The 24,028-nt window shown below is 44.3% G+C and overlaps 1 protein-coding gene across 4 annotated transcripts in view; it reads left to right on the forward strand.

Annotated features, from left to right (window-relative positions):
• Positions 1–24,028, forward strand: part of PPP2R5E (protein phosphatase 2 regulatory subunit B'epsilon) — a 466,786-nt gene that overhangs the window by 25,533 nt on the left and 417,225 nt on the right. For 2 of the 4 annotated variants that reach the window (XM_086937936.1, XM_086937938.1), the window contains exon 2: positions 9,782–9,945. In XM_086937936.1, the coding sequence (XP_086794062.1) occupies positions 9,789–9,945 (157 nt within the window). In that variant the 5' untranslated portion in view covers positions 9,782–9,788. The remainder of the gene's footprint in view (positions 1–9,781; positions 9,946–24,028) is intronic. The other 2 variants (XM_086937937.1, XM_086937939.1) reach the window with 1 other exon arrangement.

A 24,028-nucleotide genomic window follows, 5' to 3' on the forward strand; every position in this document is an offset into this window, starting at 1 on the left:
TGAAAGAAGTAGCAGTATGGATGAAAAACAGCCGCCTAAAACTTAACTTGGACAAAACTGAAGTACTCATCCTAGGACCATCTCCCTCTGCCTGGGACGACTCATGGTGGCCTTCGGATCTGGGACCAACACCCATACCCACAGACCACGCACGTAACCTTGGCTTCATCCTAGACTCCTCACTCTCGATGACCAGACAAGTCAACGCCGTCTCATCCTCCTGCTTCAACGTACTTCGTACGCTCAAAAAAATCTTCCATTGGATCCCCGCAGAGACAAGAAAGACTGTCACCCACGCACTGGTTACGAGTCGACTAGACTACGGAAACACCCTCTACGCCGGAATTACAGCCATATTACAGAAAAAACTCCAACGTATCCAAAACGCATCAGCGAGACTCATTTTGGACATCCCTCGCCAAGATCACATTACCGGCCACCTGAAAGACCTCCACTGGCTTCCCGTCAACTAGAGAATAACGTTCCGTCTACTCACCCACGCACACAAGGCCCTCTACAAACTAGGTCCCGAATGCCTCAACTCTCGACTATCCTTCTACACACCCACCCGCCAACTGAGATCCTCCAATCAAGCCCTCGCCGCTGTTCCACGTATCCAAAGATCCACCATGGGAGGTAGATCCTTCTCCTACTTGGCAGCCAAGACCTGGAACTCACTCCCCACTCACCTCTGCCTTACACAGAACCACATCTCCTTCAGAAAAGAACTTAAAACCTGGCTATTCGATAAGTCATGAACCCCCACCCCAAAAGCGCCTTGAGACCCTCTGGGTAAGTAGTGCGCTATATAAATTCTTGAACTTGAACCATCCCCGTCCACAACCACCACCACCACGTCCACCACCACCACCACGTCCACCACCACCACGTCCACCACCACTATGTCTACCACGTCCACCACCACCACGTCCTCAACCACCACCACCACGTCCTCAACCACCACCACCACGTCCTCAACCACCACCACCACGTCCTCAACCACCACCACCACGTCCTCAACCACCACCACCACGTCCTCAACCACCACCACCACGTCCTCAACCACCACCACCACCTCAACCACCACCACGTCCTCAACCACCACCACCACCACGTCCTCAACCACCACCACCACCACGTCCTCAACCACCACCACCACCACGTCCTCAACCACCACCACCACCACGTCCTCAACCACCACCACCACCACGTCCTCAACCACCACGTCCTCAACAACCACCACCACGTCCTCAACCACCATGTCCACCACCACCACGTCCACCACCACCATGTCCACCACGTCTAGCTATCTATCGAACGCCCTCACTCTAGCTATCTATCGAACGCCCTCACTCTAGCTATCTATCGAACGCCCTCACTCTAGCTATCTATCGAACGCCCTCACTCTAGCTATCTATCGAACGCCCTCACTCAGGGGCACCACAACATCAATCTGTGCAACCATTCAACAACAACTGGTTCAAATATGTTCTCTGTGTTTCAAGCTTTTTTACAAATGTCCCAAAAAGAATATTTCACTTCTGTTATTGGATTTTCGTCGCAATAAAATAAACGGAACATAATCTTCACCAAAGCGTAAGCTATTGCCATTATAAATTACAATAGCTTTTATTTAAGTATTAAATATTAAAACATTTTAAAGCCATTGTTATTTGTAATATCAATACATCTAAGTCACGCAAATACAACACATATTGCATTACAAATGCTATAGGGGTCACATTTGCGAAAGTTAAAACTATTGGCATTGTAAATGACAAAGCTATTAATTTCGCTATTTTCAAAACCAACACATAAATAAAACAAGCATTGGAAATGCAATAGGTCTCGCATTAGGAAAGTTTGAGCTATTGGTATTGTAAATGACACTTTTTTTATTTATGTGTTGGTTTTGAAAGTAGCAAAATTAATAGCTTTGTCAGTTACAATGTCAATAGTTTTTAACTTTTGGAAATGTGACACCTATAGCATTTGTAATGCAATGTGTGTTGTATTGTTGGGGGATGCGGTGGTGGATGCGGTGGTGGATGCGGTGGTGGATGAGGTGGTGGATGAGGTGGTGGATGAGGTGGTGGTGGATGTGGTGGTGGTGGTGGATGTGGTGGTGGTGGTGGATGTGGTGGTGGTGGTGGATGTGGTGGTGGTGGATGTGGTGGTGGTGGATGTGGTGGTGGATGTGGTGGTGGATGTGGTGGTGGATGTGATGGTGGATTTGATGGTGGATGTGGTGGATGTGGTGGATGCGGCGGTGGTGGTGGATGCGGTGGTGGTGGTAGTGGTGGATGCGGTGGTGGTGGTGGTAGTGGTGGATGGGGTGGTGGATGTAGTGGTGGTGGTGGTGGATGCGGTGGTGGTGGATGCGGTGGTGGATGTCATGGTGGATGTGGTGTTGATGGTGGATGTGGTGTTGATGGTGGATGTGGTGTTGATGGTGGATGTGGTGGTGGTGGATGCGGTGGATGTGGTGATGGTGGATGTGGTGGTGGTGGATGCGGTGGATGTGGTGATGGGGTGGTGGTGGTGGATGCAGTGGTGGTGGATGCAGTGGTGGTGGATGCAGTGGTGGTGGATGCGGTGGTGGTGGATGCGGTGGTGGTGGATGTGGTGGTGGTGGATGTGGTGGTGGATGTGGTGGTGGATGTGGTGGTGGATGTGGTGGTGGATGTGGTGGTGGATGTGGTGGTGGATGTGGTGGTGGATGTGGTGGTGGATGTGATGGTGGATGTGGTGGTGGATGTGGTGGTGGATGTGGTGATGGTGGATGCGGTGGTGGTGGTGGATGCGGCGTTCCAACCCGTCACACAGCTAGTACTTGTGGTTTAGAACAACAGACATATGAACTTCGATTATTTCAAAAGCCAATTTCCAACATGAAAATATTACCTTGTCTGACACCGACTCTTCTCACTGTGGTAAGTGTAATGCCGATAGTTAAACAGCGCGCAGGCTCCTGTGATTATTGTTGAGCACGTTTGGCCCACACCTGAATTGCTTACTTTTTCCTCATAAACAAAAATACCATGCAGTGCTGTCCCTCTCCCGCTCAGACGCTGGAATTCCTAGATTGTATATTTTGTTTGAAGTTGATAGCCGTCTGAGCTAATAGCAAGCCTCAGAGCAAGATCGGACAGACTCCCAGCCGGATTCAAAGAAGGGCATGGAGAACCCCAGCAGGCAACTAAGGTTATTCGAAAGGGGCTAAGAGATGTTTTTATGGGTCGCTGCATCAGCACTTCTACTTGGAAGCATGCCAACAGAAGGTTGGTTGGGAACATTGTGCGCAAAAGTGGATTAAATGTCCAAGGTCAGGGGTGACCAGAACTAAAAACAGTGTTAAAACCCTCACTGAGGAAATCGGACAAGCTAAAGCTGTCTCGAAATGCAAAGTGCAACAAAAACGTTCCCCCAAATGTGAGGTCTGCTGCTATTCTCACATTTAGATCTACAAGGGGCTTAAAAATCAGGTACACTTAGTTCAGTTCCCAAATGAAGAGCCGCAGATCAAAATAATCATTTAGAGCGAAACAAGGAGAAACACGAGAGACGGCCTGCGGCCGTCAAAGTGAAAGTACGGCCGGCTGAGGGCATTGCTGTGGGGAGGGGGGATGAGAAATGCGACACGGCGGTAAAGGGAGGGGGCGGAGCGGGGAGAGCGGCATGAGGGTGTGAAGCAGCAGGGGAGGAGTGCTGCTGGCGATTGACTGGCGATTGACTGGCGAATTGATGATGTGCACGCGCATTTTAGGTCAATGCGCTTGCGCATTGACCTAAAAGCCCACGGGCACAGCATCAAATCGCCAGTCAATCGCCAGTCTAGGTGAAGCTTATTTAAGCCCCTATAGAGCTTCGCCAGCTATGCGCATGCGCACAGCAGGCGAGCCCTAAAAAGGTGTCATTTACAATACCAATAGCTCAAACTTTCCTCATGCGAGACCTATTGCATTGTAAATGCTTGTATAATATTTTTACCTTTATCTTAGTTGGCAGACTAACGTAAATTTCTGAAGCCGCCATATTCGAAAAGGGTTGTGTCTACTTATGTCAACTGTTTATTGACAGTTGGGGTACGAATATAAATTCTCTATTTGAATTCATGCCAATAAAATTGTATTTCGCTACTACAGATTTCATTCTCTAAAGGATATTGATCAAATGAGAAATAACAACATGATCAATCGAACATTGAGTAAGCACTAAGATGCAGGATGGTACTGGATTATATTGAAAATTTTGCAATATAGGTATTTATTTACACAAATTGTATTGAGTAATAATGACTAGTTATAGGTCAAGTGTGTAGATTTTTAACCAAAGTATCACAAGGATTGGAAGGAGATACGCTATCTAAATCCTAACTAATAACATCATTTTGGGTATATATTAGATTCTTGATTTCCGTATATTTCAAATCGCGTTTTCCCATGGGATTTCTAGAATTAGGCCCTTATTTACAGTATCCAATAGAAATATCCAAAAGGGAGAAAAAAGTGCTAGTCCCCAAAAATGAGTGCCAGTAGCCCCCCCCCCCCCCTTGTATAAACCGTCAAGAATTAAGCATTGGTTCTACTGCCATAAAATTTACAAATTTGTACAAAATGTCTGGTGTCAAGTAATTCAAAATCTCTCCTAAGGGAGTTTAGTAAGTATTATCATAGTGCATTTCTTTGGTCCCCCATGGTTTGTTCAGGGTGTTCACCAACACCTAAACCCTTGCCTTATGCGATAATATATTGATTGCATGTAACAAAATTCCCCCCTACTGTAGTTAGTGCAGTTAATAATAATCCATCGTATTGACTCTAACATATGCTTTCCATAATGAGTAAGCCAGGCCTACTGGCTTTGTCAGTTCTGTAATATTGTGTACCTTGTTTAGTTCATAGTTCAAAAGAAGCTTTATTCGGTTTCAGTTTCAAGAATCCATAAAAGCACATAAAAAAGAAACATTACATAGCTTTCATTATTACATTAGATAAAAACACATTTCATGAATACAGAAGGAAACTAATACCGGGTTAGCGCTAAATTCCAGTATAAAAACAGGTAATTTCATTGACCATCTAAAACGCAAGAAGCTCTTTAAAAAAGATGACACGCTGTACAAAGTTAGATGGTCCTCCAACATTTGTAATCTGAGTAGGGCTTGTCTACATTGTCTCGGTCCCCATTTTTTAAATAAACTGAGTATATACTTTCGCCTGATTGTGGTGTAAAATTTACAGAAGAGGGTGCAGTGTAACATAGATTGTTCAGATACATAGTCACAAGGACAAGCTGTCAGGGATCTTGACCAGGAGTTGACCTCGGGGAAAGTGGGTAGTCTGAAGAAACTGCCCCCCCCCCCCCCTAAAGCGAGTTAGCAGCATACAGGAATAACTACTCTGGGTGATAATCAAGTATCTCTGTAGATCTTGACCATCTGACATCAAATGATTTTGCATGAGACACTTTCTTACTCTCCAGCTGCCACCTAGTCTCTTCCAGGTAAGTAAGACATATGGCCTTCAGTTTTTTCCTAGAAATGTCTATCATACTTAGAAGGATTGTCTAAGTATTCCTGATGGCCGATGGCCATCAGGAAATATCTCACGTACCTGAGCCACTCTATTCTCTTACTCCCCTGAAGGTTCATACAATCCTGGATAATATCCCTGTTTAGCCCTGTCTCTTGGGAAACCCACACCCTGTGCCACAACATGATTGGGCTCATCTTAATGAGTAACCACAATGGCCAGATAAATCTGGACTAGGGGAACCAGAGGCACGGGGTACTGGTAGACAGCAGCCTCCAACATGAACTGTATACCACAACGAACCGCTACCAGTCTGAGTATTGCTAGTGTAAGTGAAGTGTTATTTTGTGAGTGCTGGCATCTCACAAAAAGTGAAGGACTGGTCTCGCACACCACCGGGTGTCATGCTTCATCATTGACCAGTCCTCGCCCTCTAAAAACTTGCTTTGATAGAGGGCTGGCATACACCTGACGACAGGGATGCACTTCTAAACTAAGTGGGGGCCCAAAGAAAAATATATAGTGAGTTAAAAGGCCATTATGGGTGCCTACTTAATTTTAATAGTGTCGACATCCATATGGTAGTTTAAAATAAAGTGATCAGTGTCATGGGGATATTAGTGTCCCCCCACCGCTGTATGTGAGGTCAACATGTTTCTGCCTGTAGGCCCAACTGGGTCCGCGGCATTCATCAGGACCATAATATAAAGGGCTCCACTTTTACCAAACTTCGGTGAGAGCATTCCACTTGGTGGGGTGATCAATACTCACACTCCACTGTCTGTAATGATTGGGTTTTAGTGAATCTGAAAGACAAAAACAATTCAAACCTAATCGCACTATTACTTATACTAGCGTACACAAACCAATTAAAGCCATAATCACCAATTTTTCTAGCGTGAGTTACTATTGGTGCAATTCGTGAAGTGAAAAAATCTGTGCACCAAATTCAGAGAACCTTTTCCCATTGCGCTTACCCTATGAAGAGGTAAACTGCGCCCCATAGGAGGGAGGGCAGATGGACCCTTTAGGTCCTGGAACTAAAAGAGAGGAAGGCGTGGAGAAAAACAGAATATTTGAACATGGATGGCCCATGGGGATGTGCCACAACACTCTGAGGCATCTCTCTGTTGTATACAAGCTGTGTAGCCTGTAAGTAAACAACTCATTCATCTTCTCATTCAAACTCTTACTGTCAACTGGCGTGATCACCCCCTCTCAGCCTAGATCTGCATGCCTCCGCTCCTCGATGGTAAATGTTTCCGCTAGCGGTTCGTTTTTATATTCAGCGTGACGGGGAATTAAGTAATAGATTGAATAATTACGGAGCAGCTGTGGAGATTCCGGTGTCTAAGTTCCCCCTTTAATATGTGCTAGTCGGAATGCCTGGCTGCCCAAATATGGACATCGGGATTGTTAATTACATCCGGCTTGGGAGTACGCCACCGGATGAGTGATCTTGACGGAAGTGTTCCTGTAATGCGCATGCGCATAGACGGGAGGGGGGACAGCGCATTTTCGGAAAGAAAGCACCGATTGTTTATGGAAAACTATTCTGACTCGTGTGCGCATTCATATGATTGTGTTGCAGTTTCATAAGAGCGCATGCGTGCTCGTGTAGCTCTGTATAGAGGATGAAGTTTCGTAGTTTAAATGATGTTTAAAACAGAGAATCAGAACTTAAGTGGAACAAAGCCAGTGCTAGCATTCATACACCCATGTTGGTAATGGATGTTGGCTAATGAATTCCTATAAATTCACACATGCAATCGAGTGTCAACACACCACTCACAATCCAGTGTCTACACTATATATTTATGTTCCAATTTTGTGCAGAGGATATGGGTATAGTTTAAATTCATGTTATGGTGGGAGTCAGAAATATACCCAGTTTGTGTAAACTTTCATGTGAGAGTATTATGCGTTGATATGGAAATTATTAGTGGATTGGTGTGGATGGCCAAAATAATGTTCAAGGCGGTGCTAGGGTGATTGACCGAGTTGGAGCCTCGAGATGTCATCATTAAGACCTTCTTTCCAGGTGCGGAGGCGGTGCTCCCACCTCTGTTCTCGGATGTGCAGTGGCCTACTAAGGTCAGTGTTGTTTTTTTTCATAACTTCTAGGACAGTCCACCTTAGATCTGTGTCTTTGTGGTTCTTTTCCAAGAAGTGTCGGGTAAGTTTAGTGTTATTTTGTTCTGCAGCGAATGGTTTTGCGGTGCTCATTAATGCGTATCTTGATTTTTCTCGTCGTCATCCCCACGTACCTACGGTTGCATGGGCACGTGAGGAGATAGACCACATTTTCTGTGTTGCAATTACTAAAAGAGTTCAGTGTCCATGGGCGTGTCGTTCCTATAATAATAGTTTTGGAAGTGGTTGTAAGCGAGCATGCCCCACATCCACCACAGGTATAATGTCCAGTGACCTTTTGGGAGTTCCATAGTGTCATTTGATTATCTTCTCTAGATTCTGGATCTTTGGCCCGTACTAACTCATCCCGCAGATTTTTACATCTCTTAAATGCGAAAAGGGGAGGTTCCCAATGTTTTTCAGCCCCCTGAAGGATGTGCCAATTCTTTCTGATAATTCTCTGTACTTTTTTTGATGCTGGAGTGAATGTTGTGACACATACCATTCTATCTGATTTCTCTTTGTTGTTTGTTTCAAGAAGAGCTTCGCGGTTGACATTTCTTGCTCTTTTCTTTGCTCTTTTGATAAGTTTCCGGGGTAGTGTCTTTCAATTAATTTGGAGTCCAGCTCCTCTGCCTGTTGCAAAAAGGTGTTAGTTTCTTAATGAGGTCTGACACATAAACTAGGCCCAACTCCCTGTGTACAATGTAGGTGGACCTTGTTTAAATGCTTACTATGCCCTGTTATCTTTCTTCAGTAGCTGCCTTTTTGTAGGTACAAAAGAGCAATAAGTGATAACACAAATTAAGGTACCTAAAGGGCTGGTGATCATTTCCTGTCCTACGCATTATCCTAAAGCCAAGGCAGTCAATAAGGCTTTCACCAATAATAAAGGTAAATCATTTGCTGTACAGTAGATACTGCAGGGCATGCCGCAAACCCCCCCCCCCGGTTCTGGCCATTTAGGGATCGGAAATTATGCTTGTCCGATAACTCCACAAATCCCATACTGCTTATTCTTCCTGTGATTGTCTGTAATGCAACAAAAGCTTTCCTTTGTTTCCCCACCTCTTATAGTTAGCATGGAAATCCCATGAAATTATGAAACAAGGCATTGAAATATCCTCATTGGGGTGGATTTTCCTAGACTCAAACTTCTTCTGTTTTTTGGTGGTCCTTTAACCCCTTCGCTGCGGCGGCAATTCCGCCGCTGGGGGGGGGGGGGGGTTGGGGGGGGTGGAGCGGTTGCGCTGTGCTCATGACGGAGCGGTTCCGTCATGGCCACGCCCGCTCAATAGAACGCGCCACGCAGGCGCGAAATCAGCACCGCGCAGGCGCGGCGGCAGGGCCATGACGGAACCGCTCCGTCATGAGCACAGCTCAGCCGATGCTCATGACGGAGCGGCTCCGTCATGAGCATGGGAGGGGTTAAAAAACTCTTTCTGGCGTACCACTTATTGCAACATAAACAACTTAAGCTGAACAGTATCTTTTTAGAGACAGTAACGAATCGCCTCTAATTTATCAAACCATTGTTCCTCATTTATACTTGTGAAGGGCTTCCAGGAAACAGTTCTCAATTAAGACTCAGAAATACTTGTGTTGCCTAGCTACTGGCTGTTTGCTTTTCTCAAGAACTGACTTTGCCCCCTCATTTGTGATCAGACGTCCTAACCTTTAGTTTTGCAAGTTTTATCTCAGTTTTATTCTTTATACTTTAGCCTTTTAAGCAACATCATCTGTGAAGGCTCCAGGCAAGTGACCAACCAGTGATGTGCCATCTGCATAGAGAAATAGGATTGTTTTTCATTGTTATGGGCGGTTTCCTATTCAGAATGGCACAAAAACAGAAATACTTTTTAGCAAATATTACTTTAACATTCCGTAGAATATATGAATGTGATAAGTGTATGTCATTGCTTTCAGTGATCTTTTTATAACCATTGTTAAAAATAGTATAAACTTGAACATTGTAGGGCATTTTTTTATTCATTGGGTAGCTTGATCTACTTGGAATTCCATTGTTCATGCATTCTTTCTAATAATTAATAGTTTGACTTTTTGTATTTTATTTAAGTTTTTACTTGATCTTAATTATTATCCATTTCATTCAGTAGGGCTATGTCCTCAGCAGCAACCACTCCTCCATCAGTGGATAAAGTAGACGGATTTTCTCGGAAGTCCGTCAGGAAAGCAAGACAGAAGAGATCACAAAGCTCTTCCCAGTTTAGATCTCAGGGGAAGCCCATCGAGTTAACCCCACTGCCTCTGCTTAAAGGTAAAGTTGGAAATGTTGAGCAATGTGTTATGAGTGTTTTGTAAAGCTCACAAGTACAGAATCTTCGCTTTGAAAATGATCATGATAATAATTGGCAGCACATACCTTCTCAGTTCTGGTGCCACATTTAGTTTTTCTATTTGTAAATTTATTGTCCAGCAAAAATAGACATTTTCCAGTTACATTTGGTTTGCATTGGTCTTGCCTTTCATCACCAGGTAGGTTGACCTGGACCTCATTATATGCAAGGTTTTAATTGTTGATGCTTGCAAAGTAGTTTTGTATACTACCGTGGACCAGTTTCTTGGGAGCTTGGGGATGAGTTCAATACATGAATGCTAAGTAGCATACATCTTGTTGTTGGTGCTCTTGTGTTCTCCATTCCATGGTCTTATTTTTAATGCACTGAACACACTTTTTGAAGTTACACAATGTGATTTGAGCAGGTATATCTTCTATTAAAGACATTCTGCATATCCAGACTAGAATACCTGTGTCAGTTGATTTATCTTAGTGTTGTTGGAGTTTCTGAAAGGCCAATGGGAAGGAATGTACAATAGTATGGCTCATTATGTTTCACATGAAAATGAATTTGGGCCATTTTAACTGGTATATAATTTCTTTCACATATAGTTCAGTTGAGTATGTGCATTGTGTAAAACATGCATTCTGATGCTTTGAGTTGGGACTAATACTTGGTTTTATAATTCTACTTTATAGAAGAAAACAACAAATCTTGTTTTTCAGCGCAAAGGGACTTACAGCTAGATTCATGAAAGGAAATTGCGCTCGCAAAGGGCCAGATTCTGAGAATCTGGCCCTTTGCGAGCGCAATTTTTGCATTTGGGATTCATCATCCCAGATGCAAAAATCGTTATTTGCAAAATCGCATATTTGCGAGGAATTGCATTTAAGGAATCTCTATTAGAGATTCCTTAAATGCAATTCATTAACCAATTTTAAATTGCGAATTCGCAATATTTGGCCGCTATTTACCACGAAGTCTGACTTCGTGGTAAATAGCGAAAAAATAGAAAAATGCACTTTAGTGCATTTTTCTTTGTTGCATGTTACACACACACATGTCCTTTGGACATGTGTGTGCGCAACACCTGTGTAAATTTGCATTTCAGGGGTGCTAAAGGGTGTCCTTTGGACACCCCTGTCACCCTTGAAATCGCTATCATATTTGCGATGAGCAAATTGCTAATCGCAAATAAGGAATACTCCCCATTCATTCATATGGGCCTTTAGGCCCATAGGAATGAATGGAGTTATTCCTTATTTGCGATTAGCAATTTGCTAATCGCAAATAAGGAATGTGTAGGAATCGCAATTTATTTAGCGATTCCTACATGAATCCCGTTTTGCGAGTCCTTAATAGCGATTCCTTAATAATCGCTATTAAGGACTCGCAAAACGGCTCTTTGATGAATCTAGCTGATAGAGTGGTTTTCCAAGTGGAGAGAAAGCATTGACCTTTCTAGGTGTCACCACAGATTTCGCAGTTGTCTTAGCTTTGGAGTAGTGGGAGAACTATGGGGATACAATTGTTTATTTCTGTGTAGATACAAAACAATTCCCACACTTTACATAGCTGCCCAATGTAGCCTTGATTGTGGCCAGCGTGGTCCATTACATAAACATTCCATGTTTATAAATCACCATACCAGTGATGGTATTTCTAGAACTCACCAAGTTTCAAGGCTTCTACCATATTTGTCTGCTTTGAAGATGACCGCATCACCCAGATATCAATGGTGGCCTCTGGGTTCCGAAGAGGTCACTGTTTATAAAGATTTCTAATATTCTGTGAATACCTCAATGATATTGGTGTTTTTTTTGTGAAGTAACTTCTCTTGGTTATTTATGACTGGGTGTATTTGTTTCCTAGATTGTTGATTCTAATTCAACAGGCTAGTAAAGTATTTGCTTTATTTCTCTTCTCTGGGAATGATTGTGTGTTGCATATTGTTGTCAAAAGTCAGTTTTTAATAAAGTGGCATCTAATTCACCATTTTATATTTCGTTTGAGGATCCCATTTCTAAATGTGTGATTTTTATTTGCTATCAAAACACAAGGAAGTGGCCTGGTCCAAAAGACTATAAGTGTGCCGTAACTGGTCTAGAACCATAAATCCATTAGTAACACTAGAAGTGATAGCCCTGGGCCGGTAAAGAAATTCCCATCAGCCCACCCATTTGGTGGAGTGTCGTCACGTGGGATATGTCATCAATCCAAATCTCAACCAATGCACCTAGTAATGGTGCGGAGATGGATTACCATGATGTAAATCCAGACCACTGGGCTTCACTGGTGATGCTAATGGGGTGCAGTGCAAGTGAAAAATTAAGTGAAAAAGGTGAATATAAAATTGACTCCAAGGACCAAAATTAAGTTTAATCAGTATGGTGCTAGGGTCAACATTTAAAAATGCCAAAAATAGTTTTAAATATTAACTATATGTAGGCAAGGTGAGTGGAGGTCGACATGTTTCAGCTAGATTGACTATTGGTCTAAGCTTTCTTCAGGACCATTTGAAAACTGCGACTGCAAATCAAAACTTAGTGACTGTGCACGCTATATGCTGGATAAATCCTACCAGTTCCTCTGAGCCCAGATGTATACTGGAGGGAATCCAGATCTCGCAATATCTCCTATAAAGAAAGGATAGGCGTGCATAAGGTAATATAGTGTCTAACGGTATCATGGAAACAAGAACAAAATACTAAGCACACAAACAGTGCGGTGGAGAATGTGTCTCCCCGCCGACAGAATGAACACTAGATTCTATCCATTTAAACACGTGTATACAATCACGCACATAAGTGAAAGCGTATTGACTTACCCAGCGTTGTGTGGGAGTACGCCTCACCTCACCCGGCACCCACTCGGGAAGGAGGCCCGCTCTATTTAGGATGGAAATGTAAAAAAGGACCTCAGAGGGACTTATATCCAAAACGTTTTTATTTCCAGTATTCTCCTAACAAAACCTAGTTGTGTATATAAAAAGACTCCACCTCATTTTAGCAAATGGCCAGAACTATGCAGAGAAAGATCAAGAGAGAGTCTCTGAAGAGAGTCAAGACTAAAAAGACTCTTCTTAGCGGTAAGATGACTGAAAATGACTAAAAATAGCTAGAAATAAAGAAGGGGGCAGTGAGATGTAATGCCCTACCTGTCCGTCGGTACCTCTACACCAGCGTCCGAGAGGGAGTGGAGGTAACTGGCTCTTGGGCGCGCATGCCTATTTATACCTGCGTTAATGGAATAATGAGCTACAGCTGTGGCAGGTATTGTTGGTAAACCTTCGCGCTGGAGAGACACTATCGCTAATCTGCGCATCTGTGCCGTGTAGATATTATTTACTAATGTATTGGGAGTTGTGTCTTTTGTTGTTCACTGCTGTGGACAGAAGGCACTAGATGGCAAGTCCTCGAGAACCCTTACAGAAACAGGACATCTAATATAGGGCCTCAGAAATTCTGTTTGATTATTTACTGCTCGTGCAGGCTTCTCCATGTAATTGAGAGTTTTGGAAAGCCCCATCTCAGTGTTTCAACTAACATGTTGGATTTCCTTGCTGCCTACTCATGGGCATATGTGACACAAGACACACTACCACCATCTGAGTGCCTTCCTTTACTGTTGTAAAACATTTCTGAAGTTCAGAAACGGAGTTCAAACTATTTTGGAGAGTTGCTTGGTTTTACTGTTTGGGGCTAATTCAGATTTCGCCTATCTGCATTCAGAGTATGAATGATTTATTTGGCGAGTTTCGATTTGTCTTACCTTTTGGTGGCCGACCTGCCTAGTTAGGGCTGTTTTCTGCATATTCTTTTAATTTACAGTTTTGAGGTTTAGGAGTGCTTTGAATGTGTATTATACATTTTCAGTTTCTTTAAGCCAGTAATATAACTAGTGCACGTTCTCTTGAAGGTACTATTTATTCTCAGGCTTTCAAAAAACATTGTTTTTGTTTATTTACTGCTAAACATAGATTTCCACTTGCGATTTACTGTTTATGTTGTATGTTCCGCAGAACTTCAGACCTCCTGAGGCGGAAGCCGGGAGAGTCACCCTAGCGACTTTTTAAAATTATTCTGTGTAAAATGATGTGATTTTAATACAGTTTTACCTTGTTTGAGTGTATACTTTGTGAAGCAATACAACTGTACTTCGAGCCCCTGTGCCACGTGATACTCCTGGTGTGGACGTCTTCCCCTGGGACACGCAGGCCACGCCCACCACCCGTTAGGCCACGCCCATTGCGACACGCATTTAAACAGCGCGCCAAGCGGAGCGCGAGGCAGAACTTCAGACCTCCTGAGGCGGAAGCCGGGAGAGTCACCCTAGCGACTTTTAAAAATTATTCTGTGTAAAATGATGTGATTTTAATACAGTTTTACCTTGTTTGAGTGTATACTTTGTGAAGCAATACAACTGTACTTCTAGCCCCTGTGCCACGTGATACTCCTGGTGTGGACGTCTTCCCCTGGGACACGCAGGCCACGCCCACCACCCGTTAGGCCACGCCCATTGCGACGCGCATTTAAACAGCGCGCCAAGCGGAGCGCGAGGCAGAACTTCAGACCTCCTGAGGCGGAAGCCGGGAGAGTCACCCTAGCGACTTTAAAATTATTCTGTGTAAAATGATGTGATTTTAATACAGTTTTACCTTGTTTGAGTGTATACTTTGTGAAGCAATACAACTGTACTTCGAGCCCCTGTGCCACGTGATACTCCTGGTGTGGACGCCTTCCCCTGGGACACGCAGGCCACGCCCACCACCCGTTAGGCCACGCCCCTTCCTCCACCTCTACTTATTATGTGTTGCCACCGGAAGCGCAGCGGACGAGCGCAACGGGAGCGCCTAGGGCAAGCCCGTCTGCGCCCGTCCGCGACCAGACCGCGGCCGGGGCCATACATGCTGCCGGTGGCGGAACACAAGGTGGACAGATAGCGTGGTCGGGTGAGGATCTAAAGGCATTCAATCCCCCATCCAAATGCTGCCCTCACTCTATAGACCCTATAACCTTCGACCCCCTTCAAACTTGTAGCAATTGCGGGATAGCGTTTGGCAGCGCTGCCCCCGCGATACCCCCCAATCCCAAATCCCCACCTCAAACTAGCCTCAGGGCGGGCTTACTTAACTGTAGATCCCTCGCGAAACACACAGATGAGGTCTGGCTTCTACTAGAAGAGCAGGATTGGGACATCCTGTTCTTAACTGAAACGTGGATCAAGGAGGACAACCTGACCTCCATCGCTCTTGCTATCCCTCTGGGATTTAAAATATGCCTCGCCAACCGGCCTGGGACAAAAAGAGGCGGTGGTGTAGCTATTATTTTCAAAGAGCATCTAGTACTGACATCCTCAGCCCCCACTGCTATCCAAGGAATTGAAGGTCTTCACTTCTGCTTCCAAGTGAGCCCTCAGCACTCTCTAGCAGGACTAGTGATATATCGCCCCCCGGCCGGAGCGGACCCCTATCTAACTACCCTATTAGACACGATTGTACAGAGCTCGCTCCTCCATCCCCTTTTTTTAGTGGTAGGTGATTTCAATATCCACATGGATAAAGCAGACTGCGCCATGGCAGAGCTGCTCCGAACAACGTTAGATGCTGCCGGCCTCAGACTGATCAATGAGGGCCCTACACACACAGGGGGCCATACTATTGATCTCATCTTTGCTAATATCAAGAATGTGCCGTCTGAAACACCTCTCCCTCTGATATGGTCAGATCATTCACTCGTCCCATTTACTCTGAACATACTGAATGACATCCCGGCGTCAAGTAAATGCTACTTTATGAAAAGACAATGGAAAAAACTGACCCCTGATACCATGGTCCCGGTCCTGGCGCAAACCACCCCCTCCTTGACAAATAATTCCAATACGGATGCTATACTACTCAATGAATGGATAGGAAGGATGGTTTCCTCCATTGCCCCAGCCTCTCGGGCTTTATCAAAAAGAGAATCCCCCTCAGCTCCCTGGTTCTCGCAGGAACTTAGGGAGGAGAAAGCGGCATGTAAAAAACTGGAGAGACTCTGGAGAGTTAACTACGGTTTAGAAGAAAAAACTAGATATAAGGAAGCGTCCAAAAAATTCCGTAAAGCCATTAGAAATAATAAAAAGCGCTTCTACGCGGACTCAATTCTACAGGCAGAACAGTCCAGTAAACAAGTCTTCAAAGTGGTACAGTCCTTCTTCAAACCTAAATGCATTGAAAGAGAGGTTGTTCCCACACCTATACTATGCGAGCAAATTTCAGAATACTTTGATCACAAAATTAAGAAAGTGTACGACTCTTTTGGCCCAGTAATAAATACTGTGAAGCAGGACACAGCGAACAATGGCGAGCCAGGAGAAACCCTCACCCAGTTCATGCATATCCCCCTGAATGAGGTGAGGCTGGAACTCAGCCGCTGCAAATCCGGCTCACCTGACGACCCCTGTCCAGCTAAACTATGGAGTGCCATAGCGGACTCGGTAGCTCCCACACTTCAAAGTATTTGGAACTCTTCCATCACGTCAGGAATTTTCCCAGACGTCTGGAAGCATGCTACTCTCCTTCCCCTAAAGAAAAAACCAAATGGGGACCCAGATGACCTCACGAATCTCCGCCCAATATCCCTCCTAGCCGCCCCGGGAAAAATGCTGGAAAAAGTTATACAACGCCAACTGAGTAAATTTGTGGAAACCAGCAACATTCTACATGAAACTCAATCTGGCTTTCGGCCCGGGTTTAGCACTGAAACAGCGCTCATAGAGGTTGCCGAGTCAGTGAGGTGGTCGATGGATGCAGGAAATTCATATATGCTGGTACTCCTGGATCTGTCGGCCGCCTTCGATACGGTGGACCACGCCAGATTAGTCAGCTGGCTGGCAGAGATAGGCATTCAAGACAAAGCGTTGGGGTGGATAAACTCCTACCTATCTCAGAGAACGCAGAAGGTGGCACTTGGGACGATTTCTTCCACACCCAAAACCCTCAGCTGTGGAGTCCCGCAGGGCTCGGCCCTCAGCCCTCTCTTGTTCAACATCTACCTGGCCCCCCTCTTCAGGCGAATCGCCAACTGGGGTGTCAAGGCAATCTCATATGCCGACGACACCCAGTTGGTATTTCCATACTCTGAGATGACGCAGGACTCTTTCTCAAACTTTAAAGGCTGTCAACAGGACATTGCTCACTGGATGAATACTAATAAATTAAAACTAAATGCCAATAAAACCGAAGTCATCTTCTTCGGCAAGGGTCCCGCCCCAGATCTTTGGTGGCCTTTGGAGATGGGCCCCCCCCCTCGACCAGTCACTCGGCAAAAAACCTTGGAGTGAGATGGGATGATAAAATGTCCTTTACTTCCCATATCCAACAAGTGGCCGGTTGCTGCTTGAGTAAGCTAAGAAACCTCCGAAAAATTCTTAGACTTCTACCGGAGAGCTGCAGGAAAATGGTAGTCCATGCAACTGTCACCTCACGGCTGGACTATGCCAATGGTCTATACCTGGGCCTTCCAAAATACCTGACCCACAAACTGCAGGTAGTTCAAAATGCGGCTGCGAGACTGCTACTGCGAATTCCTTTCAAGCAGTCAGTCTCTCCGCATCTTCGAACCCTGCACTGGCTCCCAGTAGCCAACCGTATAAAATTCAAAGCTCTGACGCTTGCGTTCAGATCTTTGCATGGCTCCTGCCCACCTTACCTAAAAAAACGCCTTCCAAGATACTCCCAAAGCCGCGCACTACGGTCTAATGACCGTGTCCAATTGGTCGTCCCGCGAGCAAAAAAGGCCCGCCTAGGCGGTCGTACCTTTTCAGCAAACGTCTCCGCTCTGTGGAACTCCTTACCACAAGCAATCCAGCAGGCCCCATCCGAACCCTGCTTTAAGAAGATGCTAAAGACCTGGCTCTTCACCCAGCCACGCTAGTTCTCCTATCTTTGCCCCAGGACATCTGTGTTCTACTAGCGCCGGGACACCTCCTCGTGAGGTAGCTGTTCGCGCTGTATAAAATCCAGTATTATTATTATTATTATTATTATTATTCAGATTTATTTTCGTTTTTTTCTCCTCATCATTGTATTATCAATGGGCAATACAGTCGTTTACTTAAGGTAATTGCACTTTAATCCTTTGACTTTGGTGCCACCTCTAGTGCTGCAGTAATGTTTTTGGAGTTGAAGTACATTGTGATGGAGAGAGGTTTGCAGCCCCTTCCGTGACCTAGGTGTTTTCCTTATTAACAGAGGGGGTTCTTGTACAATTCCACAGTCATAATGTAAGTTTTTCTTGTGAGCTATGATTTTGCATGCTATTTTAGGTGATGCCACTTGATTGTTTAACATTTTCTTCCTTGTCCTTTCGAATATTCTTACTTTCCCAAACCAGTTAAATACTTTAAATACCTGAGTAAAGTGTGGCGTGGACATTTAGTGAGAGTTCATATGAACCTTGTGATGGATCACTACGTGTGTTTTTGCACAGACATTCTCTGCTCTTGGTTCATTCACATCATCTGTTGACCGTGCCAACTATGACAACTTTATATTCACATTCTTTCTCTCCCCTCCACCATCCTGTTCCCTGTTTGTCTTTGCAGGTTCTTACTTTGAGTCATCTTCTCTTGTCTTAATCTATTTATTTTACATTCATTTATGTATCTAGGCAATAATGTGCTGTCCTGATGAAGATCCCGTAATCTGAGTGGATCAAAACGTCGTCGACTTAGTCACTTTGACCCGCCTGATTATGTGTAATTGCTTTATGGGTGCAGTAGTGCTGTGTTTTGTCAATAAGTGAAAAATATTAGGTCACCATGTATTTTTGTCTGGGAGTTCTGCTCAATACCTGTTGAGGTTCACCCAGATCGGGTACCCACTCTTATGAATGAGTTTTAACTTTCAATATTTTAATGTGTTTTTGATTGTTGATTGGACATCTCATGGGCATTATTTTTTGCTTCCAGAGTACCATTTGTTTATCTAATGTTTAGGGACCCATGTTCCTCAAAACGTATATTACCCTTGGTCCCTAGATAACCTTAGGTTTCCCTTGTGTTTGTGTAACTTTCCTTTGTGTAACTAGCAATTTCAAAATGTCTGTTTGCATTCTACATGTACAGTGACCTGCCTGTTGCAATGAGTTACCAGGTAAATACTAGGGCTGCTTCAATTCTTAAAAGCAAAAGTAATAAACTTTGAAGATGATCTGCCATACGCAGCACAAAAGACTAATTGTAAAAATTAGTTTTGGACTTTCAATTTATGGAGACCTAAATTAATCTGCTATAATACATGGTCTTGGTTTGCAGCGAACACCCTAATCTCACAATATTATTTTGATGACTTGGAATAGGGGTCTCCAACATATTGTATAATAGGAGCTACTTTATTCAAAGCAATCCTTGCAAGCTACTAATATCATTAGCATTGTAAGTGTGGCCACATCAGATAAGATGACATTAGTTTCCACTGTATTTAAGATTACAAGCATTGATCACCTCAGTACATCAAACAGGGTTTCCAGCAGTAATATTAAAAGACTTTTCCAATTTGGAATGCCTCTGCATGGGTAATACAGAACAGCCACAGCTCTAATTACCTTGGCCAAAAGTAATAATAATAAGTCTTCCACATGATTTTATCAATCAAAAACCAGCTTAAAATATATTTTAGAAATTCAGCCATTTTTCTCAAACCAGCAGCTTATGAGGTCTAAAAATTCACACATTTTTGTTTTGAATGCTCAATTTTGTCCTGCATATATTAATTAAACCAGGCAAAATGTTTTAATATAGTATGCTGGGAGAGCTACTTACAGGTTGTTTGAGAGCGCCTAGTAGCTCACAAGCTACGTGTTGGAGTAGCCTTACATAGATTATATCAGTGGTTAAAAAAAATTCTGTAACAAAGATTACATATTTTTTTAAAACCTGAATTGTAATATAAAAAAAAATTACAGACCACGTTTGTAATTTATCCAAACATTGAGAAATCAGCAAATATTCCGATCTTTACAGATAATTATTGACACAAAGCTGTGAGTGCCAGCTGGAGATTATGGATGGAGCTTTTTAAGCCATTCCATGAATTTTTATAATGGCGCCATTTTCTTTTTTGATCTGTTTGTTTTCAGTATTGGACACCTTCAGTTACAATACACATATGCATGTCTTATTGTAGATTCAAACGCATCGTGACAAGTCTTGTTGATGTGTACAAATGTCATGCATTTTATGAAATGTGTTGTATCAATACACAGCACAGGATGGGCAGCTGCCACAGATCATGATGCACTGTGCAACAACATGAAAAGAACAATTTGTCAAACCATAATCACCAACACAATCATTTTGATTGCTTGAGTCCCATTTCTAAGTCATCAGTCATAGGTTTTGGGGCACCAGTTTATTCATGTTTTTTCTCCATGTAGTGTGGCCAGTCCCCACCGCAATTCCGGGTGTTCAGATGCCCCCCCCCCCCCACCCCCCCCCCCCCACACAGTTCGCTCTATGCATCGGCGATGGTGTATTTCTGGCATTCCCTGCTGTCTTCCAACTTCAGTGTTATGTGCTTGCTCCTTCCTCATTGGATTACATCCCTTCTCTGCTGTGTGGAGGATGGAACCCTACTGGCCTTCTAGTGCAGGGCGTTGCATCTTTTGGTCAGTGTCCGAGGCATCATCAAAAACCTAAAAACCTCAGTATGCATCGTGTCTCTTGTATAAGCCCAAGTAAGTATACTTCAGGCAGCTTTAGAATCTGTCGTTTCACCGCTCCACCCAAACATGCCTCCCCAAACCCCCTCCACCTCTGTACATTTCCATACCATGTGCATAAAATCAGCATGAACTACATCACACCAGTGACAAGTTTGGACATCGGTGGGTAATGTTTTCGCAAACCGCTTAGGGGTTAAATAGGTCCTGTGGAGATAATTCAACCGCGTGTATTTAAGACTCATTACAAGAGGCTTTCTGTGAGTTCCCCAACACAGTCAACCATTGCTTATCTGTGAGTTGTTTTTGGAGGCGGGTCTCCCATCAGGCCCTCAAGGAGTGAGAGGGCGTGAACATATTTGAGGGCCTTGTAAAATCTAGAAATCAATCTGCCCCCTCCTCACATAGTAAATAATTACAGCAAGGCTTCATGCGTGGCAGGTTTGTAGTGCCCATTTCCCCACAGCGCTCACACTATGCCTGCTATTTTTCCCTATAAGAGGAAAAACTGTGTCGGGAGGTTCAGATCTTCACACATCTCCTGCCCAAACAAGAGTGTCCCTTCTCCATAGCAATCAACAATAGTGAGGTCTTCTGATTCCGCCCATCCCCTTGGGAGAGTCTCCGGTGTCCGGGAACAGCTCAGAGCTGGATTGTTGGAGCATGAAGTGTCACCTGTGACATCATCTGTTTCAGCACTGCACCGCCATGACTCCCAACCTCAGAAGGTCACCGCTTTCCCCCAACATCATCCCAGCAGTCTTGGCAGCAGATCCCTTGGCGTCGTGTCACTCTGATTCTAGCCACCCATTGTAGCTGGCCAAATAGTATGCCTCAAAATTGGGACCTCCCAGTCCACCTCAGTTGATCAGTACCTTCGCCGCAGACAAGACAACTCTATGCCAATCATTCCCTCAGATAAAATCCTGATCATGTTTATCAAGGTCTTGAACCTAACCATGTTTTATCCACACCAGTAGATTGGTGAAGTGATATAAAAGGTGCTGTTCTATAACATAATCATTTTAGCCAGGGCTATCCTTCCCATCTCTGGCAGCGATAATTTCCTCTAAAATTCTGTCTTACCTCTCAGGAAGTGTAACGCCTCAATCAGCTTGCCCTCCTGTAGATCATCATCATTATTGTATATTCTGATACCTACATAGCAGATGTGTCCGTGCCAGCCAGTGCCCTTCTCACTCCGAGCATCTGGCCTTCCTCTCCCCAATGGTTCAACGGAAAAGTAATGGTTTTCCACCAGTTTGCAAGTAGTCCAGACTAGAGGCTTCCCGAATCTTCGAATAGCGGCAGCATTTCTGCCAAGTCTGACCCATAATTTCTGGGGTACAATATCAAGTCATCTGCGTACAGGAAAAGGAAGTGTTCACCATCTGCCCGCTCCACCCCCTCCCTGCGAGCTCTGTAAGAACTATTGTGTTGAAAGGTTCCACAGCCAGCGTAAAAAGCATGGATGACAGTGGCCACCGCTGTTGTGTATCCTTGTCAACTATATAGTGTTTTAGCACTATCTTACTGGTACGAGCCCTGGTGGTTGTATGCGTGTACAGCAAGGCTATCCATCTAGACCAGGCGCCTCCCAGGTTCAGTTTTGTCAAGACCGTTTGCAAGTAGTGCCAGCTCAGCGTGTTGGACGCCTTCTTCAAATCTATAGGCTGACTGCCGGTAGTCCTCTGGGGTTTCCCCTATCACACTGAGGAGGTGTCTGATGTTAACAGGTGCTACCACCTGCTTAACCCCACGATTGCGAGGCATTAGAGTTGTCCACCTGGGCCTTTCTTCACCCTGCCACAGCAGTAGATGAAGTGTTGGTGTGCACCGCCGGGGCATCAGTTACTGGGTATGCCCAGGCTTCCTCATTGCTCTCCCCAGTTTCTTGTCGGCTCCACAATCTTGGTGGGCCCCAGTTGCCCCACACACACTGGCAAACAGCCTCCAACACTACATGGATTGGGGGGTGGCAGCCGCCACATCGCAGCACCAGATACCGCACCGCCCCTCTGCAGTCTCTCCTTGCTGCAGTGTGCTAGGTTCCCAAGCATGTAGGCTGCCGGAGATCCAGATCAGCAAGAGCAACAGTAGGTCTGTCTCTCTCCGCCACCCACTCGCTCCTTCTGGATTCTGCGCCTATGAGGGCAGTGTCGTCTGGCTACATGGTGTCCTGGGCACTGGCGAAAATAATAATTATTGGCAGCTGGGCGGGAGCCAGCATAAGCTGCGTCTTCACTCCATTCGGTCAAGGCACGTCCCCTCATAATTGCTCCTTGTAGTGATTAAGCAGATTGGGAAACAGTTGTTAATGCACACATATGGCAGTGTCTGTCTTTTGTGATTTCTCCCAGTTCAGGTAGACCTGTTATCCTTTCACTTCATTGTCCTTGGAAGATTTTAAAATTAAAATATACTTCTGTCAATAGCCTCCGGGCTTAGGTTATGGACGCCTCCATTCAGCAAATGAAACTCATCTAGCTTTAAGAGGATGATTGTGTTCACTCCACTTTATTTCAGAAATTCTGTTGAGATGCCTGTTTGGAAAAGATCTGTCTAACTGATTTTTAAATTTTATTTTATGGATTTTTAAATTGATCAGGCATTGTAAGAATGCAGGGTGGAAATATTCTACTTTTGTGTGTTCTGCTTGCTCATCCGCATTTAGGGATGGCGGTTAGTGACTGAAGTCTGACTAGTAGATTACAACTTAATGCTTTTGTAGTGTGATTAGGTGAGGTATGCCTTCGTAATAGGAGATGAGCACATTTCTCTAGCCTCTAAACCAAAAAAGGAAGTTTCATATTTTACTGAAAATTTGCCAATTCCCCTGTCTTCAGAGAGGGCCTCTTTAGAAAGGGAAGTATGCGGCCTGAGGAAAGGAACCATGAGCAGGAGAACAATTTGCTAATGGTTAACACAGTTGGGCTCATGGGTCTGAGCAAACTTTGATGAATGTATGGACATAAATTCATAAATGTTCTTAGGGGTAACACCTCTTTGTTCATTGGTCTTTTCAGATATTAGTCACTTGTAGCTTCAACCCACCACAGCATGTGGTAATAGCTCAGTCCACTTCAAGCATTCGGTCTCTTGCACTGTGAGCGGCAACATTTTGCCTGATCACAAGTGCACATCTGCTTAAATAGAATTGCAGTTCAGTGCCATGTCTGTTAAACCATTACTTTATATTACAGTATATAACGTTTTTTTAAAAATTCTTATCCTTATTTCTTTGTCACCTCTCAGAATGACCCAAGAGATACAGTATCAACTCCCCAAAATTTCTCTATGACAAGGTGGATTTAACTGCATCGCTGCGGCGGCTTTTCCCGCTGTGCGCGGCGGTTTT

Source organism: Lissotriton vulgaris, chromosome 9 (genome assembly GCF_964263255.1).
Source record: "Lissotriton vulgaris chromosome 9, aLisVul1.2, whole genome shotgun sequence".
NCBI lineage: Eukaryota > Metazoa > Chordata > Amphibia > Caudata > Salamandridae > Lissotriton > Lissotriton vulgaris.